Source organism: Rhinoderma darwinii, chromosome 4 (genome assembly GCF_050947455.1).
Source record: "Rhinoderma darwinii isolate aRhiDar2 chromosome 4, aRhiDar2.hap1, whole genome shotgun sequence".
NCBI classification, from domain to species: Eukaryota; Metazoa; Chordata; class Amphibia; order Anura; family Rhinodermatidae; genus Rhinoderma; species Rhinoderma darwinii.
The window spans coordinates 216,773,891-216,795,913 of NC_134690.1; the positions used below are offsets into that span (position 1 = coordinate 216,773,891).

The 22,023-nt window shown below is 44.3% G+C and overlaps 1 protein-coding gene across 3 annotated transcripts in view; it reads left to right on the forward strand.

Annotated features, from left to right (window-relative positions):
* Positions 1–22,023, forward strand: part of KLHL32 (kelch like family member 32) — a 252,386-nt gene that overhangs the window by 82,644 nt on the left and 147,719 nt on the right. For all 3 annotated transcript variants that reach the window (XR_012883182.1, XM_075862186.1, XM_075862185.1), the window contains exons 4-5: positions 7,391–7,498; positions 11,122–11,220. Coding sequence is in view for 2 of the 3 variants with exons in the window: in XM_075862186.1 (XP_075718301.1) it covers positions 7,391–7,498; positions 11,122–11,220 (207 nt within the window). In the remaining variant the exon portion in view is untranslated. The remainder of the gene's footprint in view (positions 1–7,390; positions 7,499–11,121; positions 11,221–22,023) is intronic.

Genomic DNA, 22,023 nt, shown 5'->3' on the forward strand with positions numbered 1-22,023 from the left:
CGGCTGCTCCCTGACCCGTGCTTCACTTACCTGCTCCCGACGTCCTCCTTCTCCTGGCCTGCATCACTCCTCTTCTCTAAGGTCCGCATCTGGCGGCCTCCCATGCCTCCAGGGTTCTTCCCTGGGTTCTAATTATTTTACCCAGCTTCCCCTGGGTATTTAAGGTCAGCCGCTTCCTGTGCTCTTTGCCAGAGCAATTTGGTTCTTTCTAGAGTTCCAAGTGTTTCTAGAGTAACTTGAGTATTTATTGGATTACCTGTGTTTGACCTTTGCCTCTACTTTTGCCCATTCTTACCTGCCCTGACCTCTTGTTAGTTACCCGTGACGAACCTCTGCCACCTGCCCATACAACTTGTTATTCCAGACCATGCTTACTTGCACGTCACTTATTATGTTGGCCGTCATCAAGGGAGACTACTTTTGGGGTAGCCATGTGGGGTTCCCCTGCTGGGAAGCTCTGATCCCTGTGTAGGGGTTAAAGGGTGAACACCAGGATTTCCCCTAGACTCTGCTCCCCTGTTTAGCCCTATGTCAAATCCCTTGGTGACAAAGTGGGTTCACAGCACCCTCTGCTGTCCCTATGACAGATAATCCCGCGGGCCCTGTAAATCATGACTGAGTGCAGAGTTGCTGTATTTGTTTATTTTTAGGTGCATTGAAGTAATAGAAAATATGATTGAAAAAGTATGCATATCCCTAAATGGTATTTTGATAAAAACAACACAAAACATATCAATATTTTACCAATGTCATGTAGGGCAATTCCCCCAGACCCTATGATGAAACTCATCCTATAAGAGCTCAGTAGTGTTTGTGTTGTTACTAGACATTGTAGTTTAGTTAGATTTAAATCATTTATTATTTCCAGCCAGAAACTAGTAAAAGGAATTGAACCAATTTAACCGAAACTGTCAATGAATAATGCCAAATCCATCGATGCTGTGCTGGTGTAGAGTTCAGTTCTGCAGTGCGAAATACGGTGTTTGTTATATGAGCCTGATCTAGGAACTAGGTGTTCATGAAAAGGTTATTGGCCTTTTTTCAATTGCCTGTAATAAAGTTCTTGGTGTATCCCCAACAATAATAAAAAATTTTAATGTGTGTCAGAATAGGGAATTTACAAATACTGCAAAAAATCTGAGCTGTGATGTCCCATCTACCTTCACTGCTAGAGAAAACCAGTGCCGAGCGTTTATGTTTATTGCCATAGGGAGAAGTGATAAGCGTCTGCCAGATACTTTTGTCGGCACTTATCTCCCAACTGAACAAAAGATTGTGCATGGCGAACCTTATTTTCCCCAACCGCTGACGTTGTGAGGCTGCCCTCATACATGTTAGATTGTTGTTGATCCTGTCAACACTGATGGGGTCTGCTGACAATTCTCAAATGTTTATGTCCAGCTAATGTTACCACATATTATATGACACTGTTATTGGGTAGGGGACCCCCTCTTCCAACCTTCATTCGGTTCTGATGACGTGGTATGAAAACTATAATAAAAGACAAGAAATGAAACAACATGCAAGTACATGAATGATGATATCCTAGTTAGCATTTATTGGCTCTATTTCAATTAAAGGTCAAAGCTATTTTCTTTGACTGCCTCTTCATCTTCTGTTAATGATAATAACATATGTTCCCATTAATCCAGTGAAGAGCCGGGATCAACATCAATTAACATTCTACACCCTTAGGCCTCTTTCACACGACAGTGAAAAACGGCCATGTGATGGCCGTCCTTTTAACGGCTTTCACATGGCCGTTTTCAGAACAATGATATTCTATGGGTGCATTCACACGGCCGTTTTTTTAACGGCCCGTGAATAATGGCCGTCAAAAAATAGGACATGTCCTATTTTTGGCCGTTTTAACGGCCTGACGGCCCCCATAGAAGTCAATGGATCCGTTTTTAACGGCTGTCAATACATGTAACAACCGTTAAAAACGGATCTGTTACATGGGCACTGGCAAGGGAACTACTAGTTCCCTTGCTGGCTATCGTTGGCATACTCACGTTTGCGGCGCTTCTTCATGTGTGGTCACTCGTCTTCATGGGTTTGAAGGCGCCTCGATGACGTCATCGCCCCGTCGCGCTGCCTTGCCAGATCCCGTGCAGACGAGTGACCACAAGTGAAGAAGAGGAGAGACGGCGCTGCTCTCGTGAGTATGTGGCACAATCTACAGGGAGGCTGGTGTGGCATCTACAGGGAGGCAGGTGTGGCATCATCTACAGGGAGGCAGGTGTGGCATCATCTACAGGGAGGCTGGTGTGGCATCATCTACAGGGAGGCTGGTGTGGCATCTACAGGGAGGCTGGTGTGGCATCTACAGGGAGGCTGGTGTGGCATCTACAGGGAGGCTGGTGTGGCATCTACAGGGAGGCTGGTGTGGCATCTACAGGCAGGCTGGTGTGGCATCTACAGGGAGGCTGGTGTGGCATCTACAGGGAGGCTGGTGTGGCATCTACAGGGAGGCTGGTGTGGCATCATGTACAGGCAGGCTGGTGTGGCATCATGTACAGGCAGGCTGGTGTGGCATCATGTACAGGGAGGCTGGTGTGGCATCATGTACAGGGAGGCTGGTGTGGCATCATCTACAGGGAGGCAGGTGTGGCATCATCTACAGGGAGGCAGGTGTGGCATGATCTGCAGGGAGGCTGGTGTGGCATGATCTGCAGGGAGGCTGGTGTGGCATCATATACAGGGAGGTGCGTGGCATCATATACAGGGAGGTGCGTGGCATCATATACAGGGAGGTGCGTGGCATCATATACAGGGAGGTGCGTGGCATCATATACAGGGAGGTGCGTGGCATCATATACAGGGAGGTGCGTGGCATCATATACAGGGAGGTGTGTGGCATCATATACAGGGAGGTGCGTGGCATCATATACAGGGAGGTGCGTGGCATCATATACAGGGAGGTGCGTGGCATCATATACAGGGAGGTGCGTGGCATCATATACAGGGAGGTGCGTGGCATCATATACAGGGAGGTGCGTGGCATCATATACAGGGAGGTGTGTGGCATCATATACAGGGAGGTGTGTGGCGTCATATACAGGGAGGTGCGTGGCATCATATACAGGGTGGTGTGTGTGGCATCATATACAGGGAGGTGCGTGGCATCATATACAGGGTGGTGTGTGTGGCATCATATACAGGGAGGCTGTAAATAGTGTCTAGGTGAACATGTGACCTTCCTTTGGTTGTTTTCAGGGGGTTGGGACAAAAAAAGCCTGACCAATGAAATTCATCAGTTTTTTTAACGGCCATGAAAAACTGATGCAAAATGGATGTCAAACGGCCATTAAAAACGGACAGACGGACTTGAAACGGATGAAAATTTAGAGACAAACTGATGCAAAATGGCCATGAAAAACTGACAGTTGATCAGTTTTAAATGGACATTTTTTTTCACTGTCGTGTGAATAAGGCCTTAATGATAATTTGCAGCACAGTAGAGCACAAATATCAACTACAAACAACTGCCGTGTATGTGCAGTATTTTTGTTCAAAGTAAAAGATGGCGTATTTGTTGTGTAATTTGTAGTAAAGGAGGAAAGGAAATATAACAATACCATTTCTTAGAAGTTTGGGCCAGTTCACATCAGCCCTGGCTTCCGTTCATCTATTTCGTTCAACTTTTCCGTCAGATGAACAGAAAGCCAAACGGAAACGATGGCTTCCGTTTGCATTACCATTGATTTCAATGGTATTTCTTTTAGTTGGTGTCAGTTTGCCTCCGTTACGCAAAGTTTCAGGGTTTTTTTTTCAAGGAAACAATAGCGTAGTCGACTAAGCTATTGTTTCTGTGAAGAAAAAAACGTAACGGAGGAAAATTGACACCAACTGAAAGACAAAAATATACCATTTAAATCAATGGTAATGCAAACGGAAGCGATAGTTTTCATTTGGCTCTCCGTTCATCTGTTCTTCTGACGGAAAGGTTGAGCGGAACAGATGAACGGAAGCCAGCGCTGATGTGAACTGGCCCTAAGATTTAATAAAACACACAAACTGATTAATGTGAAACTGATTTGAAAGCATTTTAATAATTACATAAGGAAACGGCTTAACTAGTAATTCCCTAATATACAAGAATGTCATCATCTGACTCTGTCTTTTTACCATCAGGAGTGATCTCATGATAACTCAGGTTCTTTAGCAAAATATAGACAGAATTATTTCAGTCAATACAGTGGTGCTGAAAACTATTGATATGTATAATGACAGGCATTACAGCACATTGGTCCTTCAAGTTACAGTGGACTCAGGTTAGAATATTTTCTGCTTTCAATGGTCTTTCCCGGGCCATCGTAAAGAAAAACTACATTTCACAGGCAGTTCCGATCTGTAACACAAGTGATTGGCTGGAAGAACCATCCAGACTTAGTGTGGTTTCACTGGAGAAACACCTGTGATTGGCCAGAGTGAACATCGAATCAGCGCATCAGGTCGGAGGCAAGTAGAGCCAATCAGCATGCGTTTTATCACTAAAGTGCATGCGCTAATTGGCTGTCTAGTAGCACCCCTCTTAGGTGCAGTTCAGATTTATAAGTTCTGTACTGCAACCTACCTGTGCCATGATGAGCTGCCTCTCTGGACACCAGGCCAGGCAGGGTGGCTCCATTTTTTTTTAGTTATCTGCTTATTTCTTTAATCTTCATTATATCTTATTTTGTCTTGAAATTATGGGTTATGTTTTCAAAACCAAAGAAGATTTTATCCTGAAATTCCACATGGGCCTTCACATTTTAGAAAGAGAGGCAAAGGAAGTAAAAGGAGATATCAATGGAAGTCTAATATGTGTTGAGCAGTAAATGTCATGTGAACGTCTGTATAAGGAATTAAATAACAGCTACACCCTAAAAGCATATGTCCACAAATATTCTTTATTGGTATACAATCAAGATTACATTAATGTAAAAACAGTTACAAACAATGGAACATAGACACATATAGTCCTTGATATAAACTCCTTCCCTAATCCTCTTCATTGCCGTTTACATCACTAGGTCTGTTTAGTACTTTTCCTATTGTAGGTATTAGGTTTGCACCTCTTTTTTTTTTCTTTTTTCAATATATGACACATTGTCTGTTGTATTTGTAGCTTGTACTTTAGCAAGGTTGTATACTATTGTATTGTATGGTGGAGTATACTTATGAATTTTAAGCATTTCACTTATTATGTTTATAGGATTGTCTTGGGGTGGAGGCTCTTAGATTTTCCTGTATATATTTTTGCAATGGACCATAGGGTGAGACCATCTTATTGGAATATGTCTATGTTACGTTGTTTTTAACTGTTTTTATATTAATCTGGTCTTGTTTGTATCCTGATAAAGAGATTTTTGGATATATGCTGTTGGAGTGTGCCTGTTGTTTTGCTCTTGTTACTTCTTCCCTATACACATATTGTTTGGGCTAATTCTGGAGCATGCCAAGGATTTTCTAATCAGCATTATTTTTTTCTAGCAGGGCCCGTCCACTAGTTAATTTTGGCAATGGCAATCTGTAAGGGTGGTCAACACCCTTTGTTTCCTTACCTGTCCGGAGTCGCGCAGGAACATGGGCAGTCGCTGGTAACTCGGGAGTTCGGCTCCCGAGCGCAGGAGCAGGGTGTTGCCATGGCATCGGCGGCTGGGTCGGATGTCATGGCGCTCGCGCATGCGCCGGAAGAGGAGTAAAGCCTCCGGCAACGAGGAGGAGGATGGAAGTGACGCGTGAACCAGAAGTGGACGGAAGCACGTGAAGAGCGGGAGAGGGAGAGTGGAGAGATCCGGGAGTAAGCGCGTGGCAGACAGAGGAAGAGAGGGAGACTGGAGGAAGCGGCGAGGCTGTGCAGCGGGAGTTCTTAGTGGGATCGTGCATGGAATCCTGGTGGTCTACCGTAAAGTAAGTGGCAGGCCGCCATAAGGAGACGGGACCGAGGGCCCCAGAGACACAGCCGGAACGACCAGGATGCGGTCAAACCCCCTGAGGCAGCAGGGACGCAGCATCCGGAACAGCCAGGCCCCAGAGACGGAAGGCAGCCGGATACTGGATGCAGTCAGTGGGGAGCATTGATCAGAGGAACCCAGGTACCACACTGCCCTTCCTTCCCCCATAGCCTCCAGTCACAGAAGGAAAAGGGATCTAAGATCTGCATTGCAGGGCCAAGTCTTCCCAGCCTCTAACCATAGCCCAGAGGAAAATCGACAGTTAGTCACCCTGTGGAAATATCTATCTGCCGCCATCTCTTGCATTTGCCCGTGTCCCTGCGCTTGTCCATAAAGATGTATATTATCTGAAGTCAGATGTTTGTGAAGATTGTTGGCTGTTAACTATATCAAGTGAAGGAACTAGGAGCAAACAGTAGAACTAGCAGAGTGACAGAAACCAGTCTCGGACTAACTGTTGGACAATATACATAGTGCATCTGTCACCTGTACGGTTCGGTTGCGCCATAGGCGGGCTGTGATATTTAGCCGCCGACTGAGGATGAGAGAGGGTGTCAAGAAAGGTAGCGGATAGCTCCGCGAGGACCCGAGACGGTGCCCGAAGGCCGGTTAGTTCACTGACCCCCACGACGCAACCCGTGGCCAAGAGCGTAGCTCTTACCTGGGGTGATGCTGGCAGTAGTGGGTAGCTCTCACAGTGACTGCCAGAGGTGTGCAGGTTACAAAGAGTGGTAACGTGGGGGTTAGGCGCGACCTCTCTCAGGGAGACTCCGAGTGATTCCTATGTCCCTACCTCAGAGTTGCTGTCTGCTCAACGGAAGAAGAAAGAAGTTCCTTTGTTATTTTGGATTTGAGTAAACAGTTGTACCAAAAGCTGTGTCACATCCATTATTCAGCCGCAACAACTAGCACCCACCTACAAATCTCAACCTTTATATCATTAGAAAGATATAATGAGGATTCGATAATTTGCCATATCTTTTTGGTTTCCGAAATGTATTCTAGTAAAAAGTTATAGAGGATTCCCATCTCCCTGCTTACCCTTACCCCATGGCCACCGCTGCCTGCCACTTCTTGGTTCCTTGCTCTATGTGGTGGGCAGTGCCCCTCATTTTGATTGACCTGAATGTGTGCGCTCTTGAAGCTGCTATATGCAATCCCCATAGCACCGCTGCAGTGGCTGTAATAGTAGACAACGAACTACAAAAATGAGGGGTACCCAGGGAGGAGATGGCCCAATATTTGTACAAGGCTTCAATTTACAAACTTCATATATTTAGGTTATCAGTCATATTGCACCTGATTAAGAAAATGGGACTGCCCCTTTTAAAAAAAAATACAGCATATCAATGTAATTATGTCTTTATATATTAAAGCTGCATTTTGGTTTTGCATTTAGTGTTCCATGTATTTTAATCAACCAACACTCATCTCCTTTTAATATACAGGCAATGTTCAGTCTGTGCATGGTTGAAAGTGAAGCCGATGAAGTCAACTTACATGGCGTCACCAGCCTTGGATTAAAACAGGCTCTTGACTTTGCCTACACTGGACAGGTATTGTATTATCTTACAACAGCTTTGTCTATAAAATCTTTACATTTTGCTTTTGTTCCTACAATATAAAGGGCATAAAAATGAAAAATGAGTGAAGGGGAAAAAAAAAAGAAAATACTGGTTTGTCTAAATACTCATGTAACAAACAGTCTAGTGTAAATTTGGCAGAGTTTACCAAAGTGCCTCTACTCCTTGCTTACCCTCTATTTTTGGCTGGCGACAGACTAAGGCCCCATGCACATGAACGTATTTTTGTGGCCGCAATTCACATGCAAATCCATGGATGAATTGAGGCCCCATTCATTTCAATGGGCCCATGCACCCGACCGTGGGTTCCCGAAAGGACTCATATGGAAAGGGGTTTTCTTCAGAAGACAACACTTTTTAACTTAATGTATTGATAAGAAAATTTACTCTCATCCACCAAATTCCCATTTGGGTCAGTGCAAGAACCACATCCAATGCACTTGATTAGTCCACTCATAAAATATTTCCTTCTATGAAAATATTGGCGAACACAAGATCACATTCTAAAAAGTTTCAATTAAATGCTTAGATCTATGAATATTGTTGACATGCCATATACTTGTATGAAAGACCGTAAACTGTCTTCCCTGCATCCCTCTACTATGCCGTTCCTAGCAGGGATATCTTTTATTATTTAATCTTTGGGGCCATCTAGTGGCTAATAAATATATTTTTATTGTCTTGCTATTCAATTGATAGTGTCCAGCTATTATCAACATATTCTAAAGTCGCCTAGAATGCTGGGAAAACCATTGAAGTTGCTAGTTCAATAAGCTACAAGGGGTTGTCCGGTTTCAGCAAAGTCAGGTTATATTTTGTATAATTAAAAGCTATACAATTTTCCAATATACTTTCTGTATTAAAGGGGTTTTCCCACAGAGACATTTATGACATATCCACAGGATATGTCATAAATGTCAGATAGATGCGGGTCCCACCTCTGGGACCCGCACCTATCTCTAGAACGGGGAACCCTAAACCCTGTTCTACCGCTCAGTGTTGTGGCTGAATCGTGATTTCTGACTATGAATTACATAAACATCGTAGCTTGCATGCTACGCTGCCTCCGTAAGTGCCGTTCACTACTATGGGAGTTATGGAAACAGCGTAGCTCAACAAGTTACGCTGTTTCCATAATTCAAATTAAAACCCGTTCTACCGCTCTGTGTTGTGGCTGAAGCATGAATAATGGAAACAGCGTATCTTGCTGAGCTACGCAGTTTCCGTAGCTCCCATAGTAGTGAATGGCAGTTACGGAAGCAGCGTAGCATGCGAGCTACGGTGTTTCTGTAATTCATGGTCGAAAATCACACGATTCAGCCACAACACAGAGGAGTAGAACAGGGTTTAGGGGACCCGAGTCTAGAGATAGGTGCAGGTCCCAGAGGTGGGACCCACATCTATCTGACATTTATGACATATCCTGTGAATATGTCATAAATGTCTCTGATGGGAAAACCACTTTAATTCCTCACAGTTTTCAAGATCTCTGCTTGCTGTTGTTCAGTCGGAAGATTCATTGTTTGCTTCCAGTAAATAAAATTCTGTCCATGGTCATGTGATGTACACACAGGTGCTGGGATCATTATAAGACACAGTTCTGATACACATACTGTAACTGTACCGAGCCGTGAACATATACAGGTCCTGTCTAGGGCTGAGCTTGTATTAGCTTCTCTCGACCCTGGACAGCCGCTGCCCTGTTTCTACCTGCAAGGAAGTAGCTTATTTATTGACCTAAATGGGGTTGTTGTATTTTCATAGCATTGGCCATAATTGGCCACTTTAATGTAAGTAAATTAACTTTATAGTGTATTTGTAGTAAAAAGCCTTCTTACTTTATCATACGTGCAGCATCCCCATAGCTGGCCACAACCGCAGATACAGAATGCAGCTGCGGCTGGGCTTATACATTGCCTCCCTCTCTCGCCATACATTACACAGAACACAGCTTGGTATAGTGGCCATGTACGCTAAGGCCTTATGCACACGAACGTAGCCATGTGCACGGCCGTGATTTTCTGGTCGGCCGGGGGCAGAGTGTCACCCGCGAGCCGCCGCGTCCATTATTTTCTATGAGCCTGGAAACCACGGTCGTGTGCATGGACCCATAGAAATTAATGGGGCCGCAATTCTCCCATGGATTTTCAGGGGAATATCGGGCGCAAAAGCACGTTCGTGTGCATGGGGCCTTAGGCCTAATTCACATGACCGTGTTTGGTCCGTGATATACAGACCGCATGTCGGCCGCATTTCCCGGACAGAACACAGTTTAGGGAGCCGGGCTCTTAGCATCATAGTTATCTATGACGCTAGTTGTCCCTGCCTCCCCGCAGGACTTCTGTCCCGCACTGTAACATGTTAATGCGGCCGACATGTGGTCCGTATATCACAGATCTAACACGGTCGTGTGAATAAGACCTGAATCTGACACAATCAGATTCCATGATTTTCACAAGTGTGTTCAAATTGGGCCCTTACATGATCTAAGTGCATTTTAATGGACTGCAAGATATAAGAATATTTGCTCCCGCAGCCCATTGCATGGTAAAAAGGTACTTCACCCCTTAACGACCAGGCCTATTTTGGCCTTTTTTATTTTTCTCATCTTCACATTCCAAGAGTTAGAACTTTTTTCTTTTTCCATCAACATAGCCATATGAGGGCTTGTTTTTTGTGAGACTAGTTGAATTTTTCAAGGGCACACAATTTTTGGGTGCATATATTATATTAATTGACTTTTATAAACTTTTTTTTATTCCAGCATTGTTTGCGCATTGTAAATTTACGGCATTCACTATGCGGCATAAATAATGTTACCTTTTATCTATTAGCTTTATTAGGCCCCCAGCTGCCATGGCAACCCATCAGCGGCCGGTGAGCCTTTTCGCGGGCCGCCTATGGGTGACAGAGGGAGCTCCTTCCTTCTGTCAAGAGATTTAAATGCCGCGGTCGCTATTGACTACGGCACTTAAGGGGTTAAACGGCTGAGCTTGAAGGTTTCTTCAATCTTAGCCGTTGCAGCGGGAGTTGGCTGTCAGTCACAGCCGGGGTCCTGCGGTGATCGTGCTTCTGTGCCCACGCGATCACCATCACATGCACATCCGAATGCAGGAAGTTGACCCCATGACGTGCATGTACTTGAAAATGCAGGAAGGTGTTAAATAGAATTTGTGATGTATTTTTTTTTCCTGAAAAAACTAGATGTATTTATAGATATATCATGTCTAATGTCAAGAGCCTGATTTTGCTCATTTAACATTAGGATGGTTCTGCAAAGTCTGAAATTGTCTTTGGCCAGTAGAACATTAGACTATGGCAGTGTATTTATTGACAACATGCTGATCATTTAGGGCACCCACACACAGAGCGGATTTGTTGCAGATTTTCGTTACGTGTGGATTCACTGTGGATTTCACCCCTTCTTCATTGAAAAGGGTGAAATCCGCTGTGAATAGCCACAACATGCTCTGATTCTAGTACTCAGCAGCATGTGGATGAGATTTGTTCACATTTTATTCTCGTGGCTGGTACTGTATTCTCCTGCATTTCCGTCTTGTGTGGAAAAAGCCATAATATTTCCTTTGTTTTAATAGATATTATTGGAGCCAGGGGCGATCCAAGATGTTTTGGCAGCTGGCAGTCACCTGCAGTTACTTGAGCTCTTGAACCTTTGTTCTCAGTATCTGATCCAGGTAAGCTTTGCAAGGACACTTAAAGGGAACCTGTCATCCACATTTTGCCTGTTTAAAGGGAGACATCTGTCAATCAGTGGAGTGGGTGGAGCTAGTGGACAGTGGGGGGAGTTAGCGGCAGCTCATGAATACGCTGGACTCTTTTCTGGCAGTGCGGCCCGGGCTCTGTATGTAAGTTCTCAGAAATCAGCGTTTCTGTCAGTACATTATGCTACTTTCAGTGAGGGCAGCATAATGTGGATAACAGGGCTACTAACTGAAAAATACTCACAAAAAATACATGCTGTGGCAGATCTTCTGAGGAACTCCGCATATGTTTTGTTGGGGAATTTTTATTTTTTAATCACAAATGCAATTATACTTGATAGCTTATAAAATGTAATAAAAGATTATAAAAAAACTAAACATCAGGCTGCAAAATAGGTGTAGGGATATTGTGAATGGGATTAGGGTAGTGCCACACGAACCAGCCATTGGACAGCCGAGACACATTAGAAAACAGAGCATTTGGTTAAACTACAAAATTAAACTACAAAATCGTGCGGCCATTAACAATTAAAAACCTGCACCTTTTTACAGTAAATCTGCATGGTAGCGCGGTTCTCGGCCTTGGCCACCCAGCCAACCCTTCATGCGACCCTATTTTAGGGGTGCACTCACATGTGTTGTATGTGCCTCATATTTCCGCAGTGTAAAAATACGCTGTAGAAAATGTTACAATATAAGGCTATGAGAAAATATTCTGCAACACAAGAACTAGAGAAATCAGTCGAGTTGCGGAATATTTTTCCCATAGACATACATTGTAGTTTTCCGCACTGTATTTTTATTCTGCGGAAATACAAGGCACATACGCCACATATTAGTGCACCCTAAGGCCTATTTCACACAAGCGTATTTCACGTCCGTGTTATGCGCGTGAAAATAACGCACGTCACACGGACCTATGAAAGTCAATGGGGCCATTCAGACATTCAGTGTTTTTCACGCAGCGTGTGTCCGCTGCATGAAACTCACTGCATGTCCTATACTTGAGCATTTTTTGCGCATCACGCACGCATTGAAGTCAATGGGTGCTTGAAAATCACGGACAGCACACGGATGCACATCCGTGTGCTGTGCGTGATTCACGCAACAGTTGCTAAAGAAATGATGAGAAAAAGGCAACCACCTCCTTCATTTTGTTTTGCTGACGTAAATAACGCGTAACATACGGATGACATACGCGCGTAAAAAACGCTGACAAGCACCATACAACTGCAGGAAAAACGCTGCATTTTTTACGCACGCAAAACGGACACATTCGTGTAAATGAAGCCTAAGGCTGAAATTTTGCAAGGCGACTTGATCGCATTTTTATTGCAGTTTTGTAGCGATTTTCATGTGCTTCTTAATTACTGTGAAAAACGTATTGTAAAAACCGGTTTTGCGATGTAGTTTTTGGTCTTGCAGTTATTACAGGTGAAGTACATTGAAGCTATGTTTTGCAATAAAAATGCGGTAAAAGGCCTCTTCCACAATGCAGTATTTTGGTCAGTATTTTGGATTAGTATTTGTAAGCCAAAAACAGGAGTGGAAACTACAAAGAGAAAAAGTATAATGAAAAAATATTTGCACATCTTCTATGTTATGGACCCACTCCTGATTTTTGGTTACAAATGCTGATCCAAAATACTTACCAAAATACTACTGTGTGAAAGTGACCAAAACACGATCAAAATGCCCTGTGGAATCCCAGTCTTAGGCCTCATGCACACGACCATAATTTTTATCTGCAATTACTGATCCGTAATTGCAGATAAAAATACTGATCCACTAATTTCTATGGCCCACGGACACTTTCCCGTATATTTACGGGTAAGTGTTCAGGCTGTAGAAATGACCCGCAAAAAATAGGACGTCCTATTTTTTTAATTTGCTGACCATGCTCCTATGCTTTATAATGGAAGCAAATTCGTGTGACAGTCCGCTGCCGACTGTGCCTGTAATCATGGACTGTGCACACCGCTACGGCCATGTGCATGAGGCCTTAGAGCGCTCACACATGGCGTACTTGCATTGCATTTTCGTAGCGGAAAAAAGCAGAAAACTACAATGTATGACTGCCTCTATCTTCAACACCAGTGAAAAAACGCATGCAGTTGACCGCATGTGGTTTTCTAACGCAACAAAACCGCAACAAATCCGCTTCAACGATGCACCACGTGGCCTTACCGGTAAGGCCACACGGTGCGTCGTTGACGTGGTTTTTGTTGCAGTTTTGTTGTGTTTGAAAACCGCATGCGGTCAACTGCATGCGTTTTTTGTCTCTGTAATGCTGCAGTTCTGTTGCGGGTTTTTTACGCACATAGCTTATGGACATAGTTTTCACCCGTGTTGAAGTCTGTTAGCAGCTTCCTGTATATAGTTCATTACAACGCATTGCAGAACTGTTAGCAAAAACACAAGCAGTTCAGCAACAACTTTGGCAGCCCGGTCATTAACCGCATGCGGTCGGACATTATGAAGATGCAGTTAACCGCACAAAAAACACATTGTAATATAATAGTCTGTCCATAACCAAAATTTCACCATTGACTTCTATTGAAAAATGACTTGCTGCAGTTTAAAAACGCACCGTGTGGCCTTACCCTAATGGTATGTTGACACGGCCAATTTTCGGCCGTTTTTCGGCCCGTAAACGCCCGAAAAATCGGAAACAGAACGCCTCCAAACATCTGCTTATTAATTGCAATGGGAAAAACGGCGTTCTGTTCCAACGGCCGTTTTTTTTACGCGGCCGTTTTGAAAAACGGCCACGTAAAAAACGGCTGCGAAAAAGAAGTGCAGGTCACTTCTTGGGCCGTTTATGGAGCCGTTTTACATTGACCCTAGAGAAAACTGCTCCAAAAACGGCCATAAAAAACGCCGCAAAAATCGCAAGTGGCTTAAAAAACGTCTGAAAATCAGGAGCTGTTTTCCCTTGAAAACAGCTCCGTATTTTCAGACGTTTTTGAGTTTGCGTGTGAACATACCCTTAGAGTACTTCAAGGTAAATTCCAATTTTGAACACCATTTCACAACATTCCGCAGTGTGTTCAGTATATCTAGATTACATTTCTGCAAATTCAAGCGCTTTTCTAATCTTTTTGTAAAGGATCTGCCAGGCACAACTTCTGTGTATACGCCCATAGGTAATCAGTCTGCACCTGAGTCTATGTCTCTGAGACTGACTCCATCTTCCACCACTCGGGATGGCAGGCTTAGGAGCGGGAGAGCCTATCTGCTCTCCCGCTCCTAAGCCTGCCATCCCGAGTGGTGGAAGATGGAGTCAGTCTCAGAGACATAGACTCAGGTGCAGACTGATTACCTATGGGCGTATACACAGAAGTTGTGCCTGGCAGATCCTTTACACTTTTACTGAAATTTGAGTTAGGGTAGGCCCACACGGAGCGGCCCTGACACGGTCGCAACGCGGCCAACAACTACGCTGGCACTATGTAGGCATGGCTGTCAAATACCTCGTTAAGGGGTATTTTGGTTACATGCTCATGCGCACTGCCGCTCCATTCATTCTCTATGGGAGTGCCGGAGATAGCCAAGTGCAGCGTTCGGCTTTTTCCGGCGCTGCCATAGAGAATGAATAGGGGGTAACTTGTTGTAACCTGCAAAATCATGCGGCCATAAAGGGTGTATTAATTCATGGCCGCACGATTTTGCAGATAAAGCGACGGTTTACCCGCATTAACGTGCGCCCACTAACAGGCTTTTTGACAGCCGCACCGAACATGGGGCCGGAGTGGTTGTTAGCCGCGTTGCGATCGTGTCAGGGCTGCTCCGTGTGGCCTTACTCTTAAATGATGTTTCGTTCTCCATTCACACAAAAGGCTCATTTCAAAATTCTGCCAAAATGAAGGGTATATAAATTGTAAAAAAAAAGGCTACAATGTACATATTTATCAGTCCTTTTTTTATGAATATAATAATAATAATACAATGGCCATGGTGGTTTGAATAACCCTTTCATGACCAAGGGTCATGGCTGTTTTGCATCAATGTGCCTCAAAATTTTAATCCATTTCCCGGCTGTCTGACCATTTTTCACTGCCATTTGCCATCCGTTTTTCATGGACGTTAAAAAAATTTATGAATTTTATTAGTTAGGGTTTTTTTTTGTCCCAGCCACCTGAAAACACCACAGTGCCCATGTAGATAGTGACGCAATACCACTGTAGATAGTGCCACATTGCCCATATAGATAGTGCCCACTGTAAATAGTGTCACAGTGCCCACATAGTGCCACAGTTCCCACTGTAGTTAGTGCCCACATAGTGCCACACACAGTGCCCACGTAGATAGCGCCACAGTGTCCACTGTAGGCTGTGCCCATATAATGTCACAGTGCCCATGTAGATAGTGCCACACCCAATGTATATAGCACCACCTGTAGACAGCAGCACACCCCCTGTAGATAGTGCCACCCCCTGCAGATAGTGCCCCCACACTGCAGATAGCAGCATCCCCCTGTAGATAGTGCCACCCCCTGTAGATAACGCCACTCCCACTGTAGATAGCACCACCCCCCTGCAGAAAGCGCCACTTCCCCTGTAGATAGTGCCACTCCCCCTGTAAATAGCAGCACACACCCCTAAATGGCACCCCTTTCCTGTAGATAACACCACTGTAGCTCCTTGTAAGATAGTGTGGATAGTGACGCCAGGGTCTTCTCCAGTATCGGAATCCCCTGTCAGAGTGTCGGCCAGGGGTTCCTAGAGAGAGCCGACTGCTGATTCCCCGTACAGTTGTCACGTATATAAACGTTGGCAGCCTGGAACGGGGTTTAATGAGTGAAGTGCTGCTTCAATGAGAGCAGCGCTGCACTCTCATGTCCAGGAATACACCCCCTACTGTAGATAGCGCCACACACAAACCCCGCAAAACCCCCTGTAAGTAGCGCCACCTAGGCTCTCTCTAGAAGCGGAAACCCTGGCACAGAGCGATCTGACATCAGGGATTCTGTTTCTAGTGGGAGTTTAGGTGGCGCTACAGGGGGAAGGGGGGTTTGATGCTATCTACAGCGGGGGGTAGCTATCTACAGGGGGGGTGGCACTATTTACGGCTGGGATGTTGAGATGTCGGGGGCTCCCTCTAGGAGATTGAACTCCTAGAAAAAAAACTGCAGTTTTTTCACGTCCGAGTAGCTCTCAGACTATTGCCTAGATCAGGGGTGGGGAACTGTTTTTCTGCCAAGGTCCATTTGGATATTTATAAAAATTTTCGCGGGCCATACAAAATTATCAAAAAAAATTTGCCTGCTATATTTGGTCAAACATTTAATTAACTCACCCCTAATGTGATGGCTGGAACTGCTTCTCTTTGGTGAGGTGTGTGATGTTAGCCGGTATTGATGATGTTTCTCCTGCGTCGGTCAGTCTGGAGCCGTCGACTCTTTGCAATGGTAAGTTTTGAAAAGAACTGCTCGCAGCAGTAAGTTGTTCAGACTTCCTTACAGGGGTTTTCCCATCATGGACATTTATGAAATTTCCACTGGATATGTCATAAATGTCAGATAGATGCGTGTCTCATCTCTGGAACCCGCACCTATCTCTAGAACCACTAAACCCCGTTCTACCTCTCTGAGTTCTGGCTGATTTCCAACCATGAAGAAGAAAACAGTGTAGCACGCTGAGCTACACTGTTTCCGTAACTCCAATAGTAGTGAATGGCAGTTACGGAAGCAGCGTAGCATGCGAGTTACGCTTTTTCCGTAACTACCATTCAGTTCTATGGGACTTGCGGAAACAGCGTAGCTCAGCGAGCTGCGCTGTTTTCTTATTCATGGTATGAATCACAAGCTTTAGCCACAACGCAAAGAGGTAGAACGGGGGTTTAGAGGATCCCATTCCAGAGATAGATCTGAGACCCACACCGATCTAACATTTATAATATATCCTGTGGATATCTCATAAATGTCCTTGATGGGAAAACCCCTTTAAGTCACCTGACCTCACTTCATGCTTTTAGGACAGGTCCTATGTCTACACTACAGCTAAATTTCTACATTTAGGCCTCAGCTAAGTTTCTAAATTTTAGGTCAGGAGCAGAAGGGCAGATGGAGCCCTTCACAACTAGTGAATGAAGATGCGGCAGTCTAAGTGAGGAGGTCAGTGCGTGCCGGCCCGGGAGTGGATCAGTCCAGTCACCTGAACTCACGTCAGATGACTCAGGTCAGGTGACTGGACTGATCCACTCCCAGGCCGGCACACATCAGCCTCACTCAGACCGTCGCCATACTTTGCTCCGTCCTCCTCCTGCTCCTAAATGTGAGTGAGTAGGGCGGACGGAGCCAAGCAGGGAATAACACGGAGGCAGCGGCGGTCAGAGTGACTGACATGAGGTCAGGTGACTCAGGTCAAGTGACCGGACTGCTCCACTCTCGGGCCAGTACGCACCGACCTCACTCAAAACGCCGCCGCTATACTTGGCTCCGCCACAAGTAGCAGAATTGCTGCATATTTTCAGTCCAGAATAGTGGACGGAAAATATGCAGCAGAATACAGTAGCAGCAAAGTAGGTTAAATTGAACAAATCTCATCCACACGCTGCGTAAAAATTCTGGACAGAAATTGACCTGCAGTGCGTCATTTTGAATTGCTGCGTTTTTCAGAGGAGATGTCATTATCTCCTAGCATTGTGAAAAACGCAGCAAAATACTCACCATTTTCTGCAGTCAAAAACGCAGGAAATGGTGCGTTTTTGCCGCAGCAGCAAGTCTGCTAGTTTCAACAGATTTTCTGCAGCAAGTTCATTACGTGTGGACAAGTCCTTAGTGTCATTGTCATAAAAGATTAGGGGCACAAGCCCCAAGACATATATTTACCCCCCCCCCCCCCCACACCCGGAAATATATCTTTTTTTATATATATATGTATCGGAGATAGCATATCTATAAGCCTAAGACTCTTATTTATAGCTGCACTTCTTGATAGAATTGGATGCATTGTCTCAGCAGACATTATCATACATGATAGGCTTAGATACAGGGCCCCAGCAGACAGTATCATACATGATAGGCTTAGATACATGGCCCCAGCAGACAGTATCACACATGATAGACTTATGGCACATTCAAATGAGCGTGAATCTCGTCCATGTCCTGTGCATTGAAATAACGCACAGCACACGGACCTATTCATTTCAATGAGGCTATTCACATAGCGTGTGTCCGTTGCGTGAAACTCTCTGCATGTCCTATGTTGGTGTATTTCACGCACCTAGCCGCCCATTGAAGTCAATGAGTGCGTGAAAACCACGGACAGCACACGGACGACACGGACGACGTATGCTGTTCGTGTTTCACGTATCAATTACACTGAAAAAGTGCTTGCAAGTACGTGAAAAACACATGTCACACACAAAGCACACTGATGCAAAAACAGAACACACACGGACAGATTTACGCGTGTTTTTTACGCACATAAATCTGTCATTCTCGTGTGAATGTAACCTTAGATACAGGGCCCCAGCAGTAAGTATCCTTGTACTAACCCACAGGGGCAAATTTGGCATTTCTGGGGCTCCAAGCAAAGTTATGCAAAAAAATTGGGACATAGATTGTAATTAAAACCACAGAAAAGGCCATACTCACAGATTAGGAGGAGGGTAAAAAACCCGTTCCAAACAGGACGCGACCAGGTCAGAGAGTGCTGATGAAGGGAAGTGCCCAGGTGTGTTTAAATAATGATAGCCACTCCCACTGACCTTGATGGGAGTGGTGTGTTGGGCATGGAAGTAAATGTGTAATGGAAAAAATAATAAAGTACTGTGTAAGGTGTACATGTGAGGTATAGGGGACATTACTAAGTATAGTGTATAGAAATCAGGGCTGTGAGTGATACAAAAACGTGAGTGGAATGTGTAAAACATGGAGGCATAGTGTTTGGATAGTGAGGCACAGCATATATTGCCGAATAGCAGCCTATTTTGAACGCCCATACTGTAAGAGAGCGGGCTGCCCTGCATGCAGTGCCAAACATCCGTACACCAGGCTATCCCAGCACCATAAGACCTGGCTGCGTCCTGAAAAAAAGGTATGTACAATGTAAGTAACCATGAAAAAACATGGGGTATTAGTTGTCATTTTGGCCAAAAGAACGCAAGCTCGCAATCCACGTCACGGATCCCCACACTTGCGAGTCCCTACCTAGAACTTTTAGTTCCAAAATCTAAGATATGCAAAAAAATTGGGACATAGAATAAAAATTAAAACCACAGAAAAGGCCATACTCACAGATTAGTAGGAGGGTAAAAAACCCGTTCCAAACAGGACGCGACCAGGTCAGAGAATGCTGATGAAGGGCACTTCCCTTCATCAGCATTCTCTGACCTGGTCGCGTCCTGTTTGGAACGAGTTTTTTACCCTCCTCCTAATCTGTGAGTATGGCCTTTTCTGTGGTTTTAATTCCAAGCATAGTTATGTCTCGGGGCTCTAATCAAAAACTGTTGAGCATTCCCCACACAATGCCCCCAGTATATGGTGTCACAACCCCCTGAATGGTTCCACACGCAGTCCCCATGCCATACATCCCCCTTGTAGACAGTGCCATGCAGTCCCCTTTAGGTTTTCCAACATACCCACCTTGTCTCAGCAGACAGTATCATACATGATAGGCTTAGATACATGGCCGCAGCAGACAGTCTCACACATGATAGGCTTAGATACATGGCACAGCAGACAGTATTACACATGATAGACTTAGATACAGGGCCCCAGCAGTAAGTATCCTTGTACTAACATATGTTCAGTTCACCCCCCCAAAAATATGTGTGTACTTGTATGTATGGGTACACACTACCGTTCAAAAGTTTAGGGTCACTTGGAAATTTCCTTATTTTTGCAAGAAAAGCATTTTTTTCCAATGAAAATAACATTAAATTAATCAGAAATACACTCTATACATTGTTAATGTGCTAAATGACTATTCTAGCTGCAAACGTCTGGTTTTTAATGCAATATGTACATAGGTGTATAGAGGCCCATTTCCAGCAACCATCACTCCAGTGTTCTAATGGTACATTGTGTTTGCTAACTGCGTTAGAAGGCTAATGGATGATTAGAGAACATTTGAAAACCCTTGTGCAATTATGTTAGCACCGCTGTAAACAGTTTTGTTGTTTAGAGGAGCTATAAAACTGACCTTCCTTTGAGCTAGTTGAGAATCTGGAGCATTACATTTGTGGGTTCGATTAAACTCTCCAAATGGCTAGAAAAAGAGAGCTTTCATGTGAAACTCGACAGTCTATTCTTGTTCTTAGAAATGAAGGCTATTCCATGCGAGAAATTGCCAAGAAACTGAAGATTTCCTACAATGGTGTGTACTACTCCCTTCAGAGGACAGCACAAACAGGCTCTAACCAGAGTAGAAAGAGAAGTGGGAGGCCCCGCTGCACAACTGAGCAACAAGACAAGTACATTAGAGTCTCTAGTTTGAGAAATAGACGCCTCACAGGTCCTCAACTGGCAGCTTCATTAAATAGTACCCGCAAAACGCCAGTGTCAACGTCTACAGTGAAGAGGCGACTCCGGGATGCTGGCCTTCAGGGCAGAGTGGCAAAGAAAAAGCCATATCTGAGACTAGCTAATAAAAGGAAAAGATTAATATGGGCAAAAGCACACAGACATTGGACAGAGGAAGATTGGAAAAAAGTGTTATGGACAGACGAATGGAAGTTTGAGGTGTTTGGATCACACAGAAGAACATTTGTGAGACGCAGAACAACTGAAAATATGCTGGAAGAGTGCCTGACGCCATCTGTCAAGCATGGTGGAGGTAATGTGATGGTCTGGGGTTGCTTTGGTGCTTGTAAAGTGGGAGATTTGTACAACGTAAAAGGGATTTTGAATAAGGAAGGCTATCACTCCATTTTGCAACGCCATGCCATACCCTGTGGACAGCGCTTGATTGGAGCAAATTTCATCCTACAACAGGACAATGACCTAAAGCACACCTCCAAATTATGCAAGAACTATTTAGGGAAGAAGCAGGCAGCTAGTATTCTATCTGTAATGGAGTGGCCAGCGCAGTCACCAGATCTCAACCTCATAGAGCTGTTGTGGGAGCAGCTTGACCGTATCGTAGGCAAGAAGTGCCCATCAAGCCAATCCAACTTGTGGGAGGGGCTTCTGGAAGCATGGGGTGAAATTTCTCCCGATTACCTCAGCAAATTAACAGCTAGAATGCCAAAGGTCTGCAATGTTGTAATTGCTGCAAATGGAGCATTCTTTGACAAAAGCAAAGTTTGAAGGAGAAAATTATTATTTCAAATAAAAATCATTATTTCTAACCTTGTCAATGTCTTGACTATATTTTCTAGTCATTTTGCAACTCATTTGATAAATATAAGTGTGAGTTTTCATGGAAAACACAAAATTGTCTGGGTGAACGGTAGTGTATCCAGGAAAGGTAAGTATAAGAATTGCTTTGCTTTTGTATGTGTTACTAATTTTTGTGGTGTATTTGTGTTTTTTTACGGGTTTGGTTGTTGACTACATTGAATTCGAGGACTACTTAGATTACGACTTGTTTTCTCTCAATAAAATTGTTAATGAGGGATTTGTGGGTTTTTATTTCAATAAAATATTTTTTCTATGTCCTTCTATTTTTTTAAACTTTATTACTACCGCCTTAGCAATGGCCGCTGGCCGATTGACAATGTCCATTACTAAGGTGAGGCTTAGTGTTAGCCGCTGAAAAGGCTAACACTAATCCCCATTATTACCCTGGTACTCACCGCCACCAGGGGTACCTGGAAGAGCCGGATATG